We start from the raw sequence: 11,197 nt of genomic DNA, 5'->3' as shown, positions 1-11,197 counted from the left end.
TGAGGCCACTTGGTGGTACTATTTCTGCAGGAACTATGTACGTTACCATCACATATATTACAATATGAAATGTTCTACAGCAGCAATCTGCTCCATATACCATTAAAAAAAGAAAGTATCTTTTTACCCGCGCAACGTCATCTTGCTTCTGTTTGAAGTAATCCAACCATTTTTCTAATTCTGTCATTTGAGAAACTAGAAGGGAACGATATCCCCACTGACGAGCACGCCGATCCCGAAATTATATGAAGTGGTGTTTGAAATAAATGCTCAAATGAAAAGTATCGGGGAACTTTCTTGGAGCTGTATTCAAAATTAAAATGAAGGTTAAATATGAAACGACGCAAGAAACACATTGTATTGTGTCCAAAAATATACATATAGCAAGCGAATATTAAAATAGATTTATGCTATTCGTGTTGTAGCCCCACAGAATTTGTGCCTTCTAGATCGTGTATCGTCGTAGGACGCCAGAACCAAACTGAAAACCCGAGAAACATACAAATCCAAGGCCATGAAAACCCTGTGCATCACCACTGATAGTAATCTCACAATGGAAGAAGTGAAGTCCTACCTCTGCCTTCAAGAGATCCGAGTCTCTCCTTAGCCCTTTGGCTTGTCAGGCAACGAGATTTGCGGGCAATTCAGAATATCGCAGCTTCAACTACCAGAAACCTGCACAGAGACGACCACATACGTGAAATCCTACGAGAACTTCACTGGCTACCAATCAGATTGCAAATTGGGTGCAATGTTCTCTACAGTCTATGTGACCACACACAGCCTAGTACCACCTTACATCCCGGAACGCGGTCCTCAGCCAACCAGGCTCCTCAGATCAACCGGCAATGCACTGCTCAGTGGTCCAGGATTGGGAAAAGGACATTCTCAGCAGGGGGGCCCAAGCTTCAAGAACAACCTCCCTATCGACATCAGGAAAGCTCCCACCTTCAAAGCTTTCATGAAATCACTTAAGAGCCACCTCCTCTGTGAAGCATTTGGGCACTAACCTCAAATAGTCACCATATTGAGCCACACTGTGAAACCCTTGGGTAGTCGGAGCACTAAAACAAAGCATGGATACATTGGCTTCCGGCCACATCTGCTGCATTACATAATTGCTTCCATTTTCTTAAATCAACGGTGAAGTTCATGCTTGAGACCCTTCTCTATGTACTGCATTCTCTCTCACCCCCTCCCTCACTCTCTCCCTTTCTTTCCTCTCTTTCTCTCCCTCTTCTCCCTCCTTTTCTTTTCCCATCTCAGCCCCCTCCCTCTCTCGTTTGTTTCCTCTTCCTCTGTCCCACCCCTTTCTTTACCCCCTTAGTTTAGCAATGAGGCTGATGGGGCGGGGCTTTAGCAGTGACCACCAATGAAGTTGGTTGGGGGCTTCACCATGACAACAAACATTTCTCTTCGAACAATATAATATAGACAGTGGCTAATGAGAGAGATATCAGATCTTCATGCAATATATATAACGGGGAGAAGCGATACCCCAGGATTGCACATGGTTTGGGAAGTTAGGCGAATGGTTGTACCACTATAGCTCTTTACCTCATTCAAATCCTTCACTTAAGGCGACCAAGGGTCACTTTGCCGATTTTGCAGCAACCAAGATTAGAAATAGTTAAAGAAAAAAACAAAATAGACTGACAGTGCATTTGATCCCACGTCAGCCTCCTTCCCCATTCCCCAGTCTTACTTTGGAAATATCCACCATGGCGTTCACCTGATCCTGCAGGGTTTTATGCTTCCGCCTCCTGTGACGGAATCTGTGGGAGAAATCCAACCAAATCGGTGAGTACTGTATAAAGCAGGGACTTTCAGCTACATACACTGTCACCGGCAGGTGGATAAACACGCAGGCTCTGTCACCAGCAGGATGAACAGACACACAAACTCATGTAGATGGACAGATATACAAACGTACATGTGAAAGGATTGACACACAGACACCTGGATGGAGATACACAGAGACTCACCCATGGTTGAAGAGACATACAGACTCATATGGAGATGGACAGACACAAACTCACATGTGGAAGTTACATGTGGATGGAGAGACACACAGACTCGCAAATAGATGGACAGACACAGACTCACCCATGGATGGAGAGACACAGACTCGCAAATAGATGGACAGACACACAGACTCACCCATGGATGGACAAGCACACAGAGTCACCCATGGATGGAGAGACACAAACTCACACAGGGATGGACCGACACACATACTCACATGTGGATAGCTCCCAACAGGTTCCTCTGGTGCTGTCGGATCTTGGCGCTGTCCCCTCCCTTTGTGTGTCTGTACAGAAGCCACGCCTCCCCCAGCACATTCGCTGCCGCACACTTAACCTGCAGTGACAAAATCACACACCCTCTGCGTCACCAAAGCGTGACCTTTAGATCATGTGCTTCAGAGGTTATGGGTGACCATGTCATGTCTCCCAACTCACACTCGTGGTAAGGGAGTCACCCTGACTTCCGTCAGATCCACCCCTTGCTGCTCCCTTACATTTCAATGGGAACACTTGTACACTTTAATGGGATCGCATCCTAAAAAGTCAGTATCACACATCATTTACCCTACCAATTTAAAGATGTCATTCATGCCCCTATCCCGAAATATTAATATAAAAGCACGCTGCAATAAAACGTTCTCAGGAATATGCACTTCTAATCATTTTATTAATATGTTTTAATTAAAGAACAGATTGAAAAATCAACACTGCCTCTTGCCAATAATCACAGCTCCTGACCCCGCTCCCCAAGAACAATAACCTCCAGGTGTCTTGTTGGGGTGAAAAGAAATGGAGGCAAAGCTCCAAATGAAGACGTTAGGCATTGCAACGCTCTGCAGATGTTGGCGCCTCTCCGTCACTGCTGTAATACATTGCTGGCCTCCTCCTCCACCGCTGCGCACAACTACATTACTGATACTCAAATCCGACTTGGGATTTTTAAGAATACGAACTGGGATTCAAGGTGGATCTGTTCAGCACCCGATCCGCAGCGGATTTAGGTAAAACGAGCCATGGAAATCCGCGGATCGGACTCAGACAGGTTAGTCCGTTGCTACTAATAGTGAAGAGATAGACTCTTAATGTAGGGGTGGGCAACTCCAGTCCTCAAGGGCCATCAACAGGGCAGGTTTTCAGGACATCCCTGCTTCAGCATAGGTGACTCAATCAGTGGCTACTTCGCAGCTTTGGTGGATTCCAATTTCTGGGCAGCTACAGTTGAAGGCTGAGCCACTGATTGAGCCACCTGTGCTGAAGCAGGGATATCCTGAAAAGCTGACCTGTTGGTGGCCCTTGAGGACTGGAGTTGCCCACCCCTGATTTAATACATGTGATACTCTTAATACAATAATAAAAACCTTATGCTTACATAGTGCTATTGTGATAAGCAGCACAATGCGAGCTTCACATCAAACACGGTGGCGCAGAACTAAACATTGACTTGTTTATGGTTACAAAGTTATTCCAAGTCTGGAGCCAAACCTACAAGTCTGTGTATGAAAGACCAACCCAACCACTGGTAAAGCACCAGCTACCCTCAGATCCCATCTGGGTGTCTCTCTTCTCTCGAGCATGTCTCGCTCTCAGCTGTATCCTGCGCTGACTGCTTTCCTGCATGGAAATCTTAATTGCTTCCTATAAGGAAGCTGGAGTCTTGTGACCCAACTATATAAAGAAACCGGGGGTCACAACCTCCCTAGCACCCCGAGCTGCAGTGAATGCGTCTACGACTGTGCGCGGCCATCAGGGAGGGGGTCTGGATTTGGATAAGAAATGGAAGCGAGTCTCCATTCTCAGGCTCAGACTCTGAATGTATCTCAGTGCATCTCACAATCGTCCTACCTTATATTCCATATACCATCCTCAATCCAACTAACAAACCAAAAACCCCACTGCCCCCTCTCATATTCCTCCTACACCTCACTCTTTGGGGCAACGTAGGAGAGTCTCGTGACTGCGCAGCTCTCGCGAAACACATCCCCAGATGTATCTGAGACACGATCCTACTGTTTTTAATGGGATTTTTTATCTGAATAGATTGGGTTTGCAGTAGGAGAACCTCTCAGTCTTCTCTTATAAAAACCTCTTCGCTGTCAGAGGGACGAACAATGAATTGTGATACAGAAAGAAAACCCCGAGGCTTCAGAGTTCCTGTGTCAGACGCAGCCTGTGCCCCGTCTCGCGCGCCTGTGCCCCGTCTCGCGCACCTGTGCCCCGTCTCGCGTGCCTCGTGTGGCCTCTGTATCCAAGCAGTAATCCGCCCACAAATGGACCCTGCGCTGCATGTGACTCTCCACCATGCAGCGCTGCATGCGATTCTCCTCCATGCAGCGCTGCATGCAATTCTTCTCCATGCAGCGCTGCGTGTGATTATTCTCCATGCAGCCCTGCGTGTTAGTCTCCTCCATGCAGCGCTGCATGCGATTGTTCTCCATGCAGCGCTGCATGCGATTATTCTCCATGCGGCGCTGCATGCGATTATTCTCCATGCGGCGCTGCGTGCGATTCTTCTCTTTTAATCGTGGACTGTGCTGCTGAGACGAGCTGCCTCTTACGCCATCGCTTGATGAGATAGTGCCGGGTACTCTGGCAGCAAGGGGATTTAATCATGAATTCCCAACGCCCCTTCTCCCAGGCTGACAGCCCTCCCCCCGTGTCCGTGCGTCGCTCAGCGCTGCTCACCTGCTTCATGTAGTGTATATCCATCATGAAGTTATGCACGTGCTTCTCCGCTTTGGTGAATTCCAGCTTCTGAGCAGCTACAGCGACAATCAGGGCTGTGCATCCGACCCCCTGAAACACAGGGCCGCAGGGCCGGGTCAGGACCCCAATCCATACCGATATATATCACTACTCTGCACCTCCATGGAAGCAATGTGTTACTGTGCAGGTCTCTCAGTATTCACAGCAGTGAGAATACAATCACTCCCATCCATAGGGGCTTATTTACTAAAGTCTCTCACAATGCCCGTGCAAAGGAGAAAATCCCGGTGCTTTGATTAGGATTCCTTTTCTTTGGTAAATATAGCGCTGTTTTTTGCCCTGATCTTTGCACCTGGGAAACTTTAGTAAATACATCACTCATTTCAGTCATCCCTGGAGTTACCCTGTTAGAGCTGCAGTTTTCCTGTCTCCCACTAGTGGGTGCTGACGCCTCAATGTACAGCCACACCATGTGCACCCAGAGCCCCCAGTCCCTGATCTGTCAGACTGTATAACTCCCTGCAGAACAAGTCCACGTGTATCTGCCATCTCCCTGTGACCCGTCTCTTCCTCACTGGTGTGCATTTCCGGCTGAGCAGATCTAAATCTATATAACAATAGAGAGGGAGAAGGAAGGATCTAGTGGGCAGACCCGGTGCCATCTTCTTGTGTCCCTTGGCAAATAACAAGGACCCCGAGGCTCATCAGAAATGACATAATAATAAATAAAAGGGATGTTGAGTTATTCAAGGTTGTAGGTTCGATTCCTGCTAATAAAGAGCACTAATACATGTGCATATAATAATAATAATAATAATTAGTGTTATATTCCATGTTTGTGTGTGTGTGTAATTCTGCTTTCCTGCAACAAGGTATATTTTAGTTCCAATGACTTGAAGACACATTTGTGCTATTTTGACGTTTGCTTAATTTAAGATGTAACACACTAAGGCCCACATGTCTATGTCACAGTGCCACCATGGCAAATATCACTGAACGTGCCGTGTGAAGTCACAAACACACAAACACTTAGTAATGCCGCAGGCATGATGAGGGAATTAGGTAGCTCGCAGATAATTCATTATGGTCATGTTGCACAAGGCTTGGTATTGCTATTAGCAAATTACAGATGTCTAGCCAAAAAAAGAAAAAGGAACAACATCTACCAACTCAATTAATCTCCTTGTTCTCTCACCTCCTGCCCACAATAGAGAACTTCCAGGGAACTGGATATTCTTGGAATGGACACACCCGTTTGTGCCCACTCTGTCTGCCCCTGTTATTTGCTCACTCTCTCATTGTCTCTTTCCCTCACCTCTACCCTTTTCTGCACCTCAAGCCCATGTCAATGTTGACTCGTTATTCTCTCCCTTGTCTGGGGAGAAAGCTCAACGGTGGGAAGAAAATAAGGGAAACCCTTTAATTTCCCATTAACATACATCAGGATAAGGACAGTGTTAATAGGACACGTCCCCTACAAAAATGTGGGAATTGATCCCTATATCACCCCCACCACCATCATCTTGTCATTCCACTCTCCTTATCTGTCTCTCCCTCTGCTCATCTCATCACTATCATCCTTCCTTCTTCTGTCCGGCTTCCTAGTCTTACCATGACCCCGGTGCACAGGCACACCATCCTTCCGCAGACAGTATGTGGCACCACATCTCCATAGCCGATGGTCAGGAAGGTGATAGGGATGAGCCACATGGTGCTGGCTAGGTTTCCAGTTGCCTGCCCCTTCTCCCTGTGGGAAGAGATCAGGACGGTCACAAACACGGACAGCTCCATTGGTAAGGTCTCGGGTCAACACAGTTACAGAATAGCCGAGCAATGGCCAGTTCAGTTGATTCCCATTCATATAATCAGGAAGAGCTACCACCAGTAACACAGGCGCCAATAAAATACCAGTCCCATAGCAAACACCATTCAAGAAATGTAAATATAGAACATGGAAATAATCAAACAAAATAGCCAGCCGGGAAACAGCATCCCTTTGACATGCAGCGTAACTAATAATAGGATAGAAAGGTGCAACCCCACAGCGTCAACCAGAAAATATACTTTTACCCGTCTGACTGGCGTCCCTTAAACAAATCTTACAATGCTCATAGCAAAGGTTTTTTGTGCTTTCCTTTTTGAGGAATTAGTTGAATTTCTCGGCGGTCTCTGAGTGTTTGTCAATCAGGTGTTTCCTTCCCCTTACTCCCCCCCCTTGTCCTTATCAGTGAGCCAGTGAAGATGAGACCCCCTTAAACATGTCAGTGGAAATAGATTACTTTGATTCTAGGAGGGATTGCTCCTTTAAGCCAATCAGATTGTAGAATTAAATAACAACTATAAAACTAAAATAATGATGTCGCCATTGGATCACAAAGCTGGTTATTTACTCAAGTCTGCGAATCTGGGGCAAGATTTGCTACCCCAGAGTTATCAAAGAGAAAAATCCCATTGGTTTCAATGGGAACAATGTTTCTTGACTAGGTGTGCTTTTTTGCCCCAGTTTTGCAGCCAAAGGTCTTTGATAAATGACTCCCAAAATATCAGACAATTACAGGGTGAATGAAGCCATGATGGAGCACAGAAGCAACTGTAATTATTCAGCAAAATGGACCACAGGATTCCAGACAATAAGAGAGCAGGCACCTATTAAAGCATATGACCCCAGCTCTTCACACCACCACCCAGAGGATCTAAAGCAATCACACAGCAAGTATGTAGTAATACAGAGTACAGGATGTGAGCCACACAGCAGATGTTTGACCAGACAGGTATCATACAATATCACACTGCTAATCAAACTGCCGGTTCTCTGACCTCTCGCACACAGACAGGACCCAGGAGGAGATGATCCATAGACCGATGGTCAATATGAGGAGGACCCGGGCTGGGTAGGTGTTCATCAGGATCTTCATGACAAACTGGTATTGGAACTTGATCTTGTTGAGGGACCCAATGCTCCTGTAAGAGGCGTCCACCAGCACCCGACTGTGAAGGAGCACAGTCCGGGGGAGAAGATATACCCGCAGGAACATCAGGGTGGACAGCAGGATGTCTGCCTCTGAGAGGAAGGGCAAGTCCTGAGAAGCCCTCTCCAGTTCCTGCTCCCCCTCACACTGCCGCGCAGATGGGAATGGGTGGACAGCACAGATCACAATCTCCAGGAAGATCCAGGCCAACTTCTTGGCATTCACCGCGATGCGCCAGTCCCATAAGGAGTTGTCATTCATAAAGAGCTATGTTTGGAAAAACACAGATTGCGGTCATTATCCAACCAAGAGGAGGACCTGTGTCCTAGATGTCAACTTGTGAGGATTTCTCCATAGTCCCTTTAAGCCATCCTCTTTAGGAGGTGGGCACACGTATTTGGAGTCAATGTAACTCACAAGCATTGGGTATCATTTACTAGGAAGCCGTTTCATTCATAAAGAGTGGGTCTCCCTCACTAGGACTGGGAGTCCCTTATGGGCAATGGATCTCACCCCCCTAGGACTGGGTATCACGTATTAGGAGTGGGTCTCCCTCACAAGGACTGGGTATCACGTACTAGGAGTGGGTCTCCCTCACTAGGACTGGGTATCACGTATTAAGAGTGGGTCTCCCTCACTAGGACTTGGTGTCACGTATTAGGAGTGGGTCTCCCTCACTAGGAGTGGGTATCACGTATTAGGAGTGGGTCTCCCTCACTAGGAGTGGGTGTCACGTATTAGGAGTGGGTCTCCCTCACTAGGAGTGGGTATCACATATTAGGAGTGGGTCTCCCTCACTAGGACTGGGTATCACGTACTAGGAGTGGGTCTCCCTCACTAGGACTGGGTATCACGTATTAGGAGTGGGTCTCCCTCACTAGCACTTGGTGTCACGTATTAGGAGTGGGTCTCCCGCACTAGGAGTTGGTCTCCCTCACTAGGAGTGGGTATCACGTATTAGGAGTGGGTCTCCCTCACTAGGACTTGGTGTCACGTATTAGGAGTGGGTCTCCCTCATTAGGACTGGGTATCACGTATTAGGAGTGGGTCTCCCTCACTAGGACTGGGTATCACGTATTAAGAGTGGGTCTCCCTCACTAGGACTGGGTATCACGTATTAGGAGTGGGTCTCCCTCACTAGGGCTGGGTATCATGTATTAAGAGTGGGTCTCCCTCACTAGGGCTGGGTATCATGTATTAAGAGTGGGTCTCCCTCACTAGGACTTGGTGTCACGTATTAGGAGTGGGTCTCCCTCATTAGGACTGGGTATCACGTATTAGGAGTGGGTCTCCCTCACTAGGACTGGGTATCACGTATTAGGAGTGGGTCTCCCTCACTAGGACTGGGTATCACGTATTAGGAGTGGGTCTCCCTCACTAGGACTGGGTATCACGTATTAGGAGTGGGTCTCCCTCACTAGGAGTGGGTATCACGTATTAGGAGTGGGTCTCCCTCACTAGGACTGGGTATCACGTATTAGGAGTGGGTCTCCCTCACTAGGAGTGGGTATCACGTATTAGGAGTGGGTCTCCCTCACTAGGACTGGGTATCGTGTATTAAGAGTGGGTCTCCCTCACTAGGACTTGGTGTCACGTATTAAGAGTGGGTCTCCCTCACTAGGACTGGGTATCACGTATTAGGAGTGGTCTCCCTCACTAGGACTGGGTATCACGTATTAGGAGTGGGTCTCCCTCACTAGGACTGGGTATCACGTATTAGGAGTGGGTCTCCCTCACTAGGACTGGGTATCACGTATTAAGAGTGGGTCTCCCTCACTAGGACTGGGTATCACGTATTAGGAGTGGGTCTCCCCCTGTTACATATGCTGTGGTCTTGCCTGCTGATATACCTGCTATGGGAAAAGATCAGAAATTGGATCCAGAGAGTATTTGATCTCACTATTCCCCCAGACCCTTGGCTGTTTCTCATGAACAGACCCCTAAAGGGCCTATCAAAACCACACAATAAACTAATTGCACATTTTGCTCTAGCTACGCGGTGCGAGATCGCAGCACTATGGAAACGCCCCGATATTCCAATTATCCCAAAGATTCGGAATCGTATTTGGTTTATCTGCCAGATGGAAAAGCTAACGAGTTTAGTTAATGACACTGGCGACAATTATCTAAAAGTTTGGGCCCCCTGGCTTGCCCAAACAGACATCCCTGGGGTAGAGCGTAACACAATTTGGCTATAATAGTAATAAATGCGTTCTCCTTTGGGGGCATGAGAACCAACCCCACACCTAGAACCTCATATTCCTTACGCCCAATCACTTATTCTACAAAAAGACCTCACTAGTTGATACACAATCCTCACGCTGTCCTGGTGTTCCCCAGATATATTCTTGTCCTTGGATACACCTTCCCCCTCACCCCCTCCTTTACCTCCTCCCCCCCCCCTCTTTTTTTTTTTTTTTTTTATATATTATTCTTTACCCCAGTACCTTACACATGACGATTCCCACTCACGTGGTTAAGTAGGGCTCGAAAAACTACGTGAGTTTATTATGCTTTTGTTATTGTATATGATATGCTAAATATGCACCTGATGTCTTTTTTTTTATGTATATCATGCATTTATGTATAATAAAATACAAGTTATAAAAAAAAAAAGGAGTGGGTCTCCCTCACTAGGACTGGGTATCACGTATTAGGAGTGGATCTCCCTCACTAGGACTGGGTATCACGTATTAGGAGTGGATCTCCCTCACTAGGACTGGGTATCACGTATTAGGAGTGGGTCTCCCTCACTAGGACTGGGTATCACGTATTAGGAGTGGGTCTCCCTCACTAGGAGTGGGTATCACGTATTAGGAGTGGGTCTCCCTCACTAGGACTGGGTATCACGTATTAGGAGTGGGTCTCCCTCACTAGGACTGGGTATCACGTATTAGGAGTGGGTCTCCCTCACTAGGACTGGGTATCACTTATTAGGAGTGGGTCTCCCTCACTAGGACTGGGTATCACGTATTAGGAGTGGGTCTCCCTCACTAGGAGTGGGTATCACGTATTAGGAGTGGGTCTCCCTCACTAGGACTGGGTATCACGTATTAGGAGTGGGTCTCCCTCACTAGGACTGGGTATCACGTATTAGGAGTGGGTCTCCCTCACTAGGACTGAGTATCACGTATTAGGAGTGGGTCTCCCTCACTAGGAGTGGGTATCACGTATTAGGAGTGGGTCTCCCTCACTAGGACTGGGTATCACGTATTAGGAGTGGGTCTCCCTCACTAGGACTGGGTATCACGTATTAGGAGTGGGTCTCCCTCACTAGGACTGGGTATCACGTATTAGGAGTGGGTCTCCCTCACTAGGACTGGGTATCACGTATTAGGAGTGGGTCTCCCTCACTAGGAGTGGGTATCACGTATTAGGAGTGGGTCTCCCTCACTAGGAGTGGGTATCACGTATTAGGAGTGGGTCTCCCTCACTAGGAGTGGGTATCACGTATTAGGAGTGGATCTCCCTCACTAGGAGTGGGTATCACGTATTAGG

The 11,197-nt window shown here is 47.4% G+C and overlaps 1 protein-coding gene across 4 annotated transcripts in view; it reads right to left on the bottom strand.

Moving 5' to 3' along the window:
* Positions 1-11,197, bottom strand: part of KCNN4 (potassium calcium-activated channel subfamily N member 4) — a 100,592-nt gene that overhangs the window by 4,127 nt on the left and 85,268 nt on the right. For all 4 annotated transcript variants that reach the window (XM_075606388.1, XM_075606386.1, XM_075606385.1 and 1 more), the window contains 5 exons: positions 7,548-7,966; positions 6,342-6,477; positions 4,710-4,820; positions 2,243-2,361; positions 1,706-1,775 (listed from right to left, as the gene is read on the bottom strand). In XM_075606388.1, coding sequence (XP_075462503.1) covers positions 1,706-1,775; positions 2,243-2,361; positions 4,710-4,820; positions 6,342-6,477; positions 7,548-7,966 — 855 coding nt within the window. The remainder of the gene's footprint in view (positions 1-1,705; positions 1,776-2,242; positions 2,362-4,709; positions 4,821-6,341; positions 6,478-7,547; positions 7,967-11,197) is intronic.

Source organism: Ascaphus truei, chromosome 6, assembly GCF_040206685.1.
Source record: "Ascaphus truei isolate aAscTru1 chromosome 6, aAscTru1.hap1, whole genome shotgun sequence".
Classification (NCBI taxonomy): Eukaryota; Metazoa; Chordata; class Amphibia; order Anura; family Ascaphidae; genus Ascaphus; species Ascaphus truei.
This window is presented reverse-complemented; position numbering and strand designations above follow the sequence as displayed.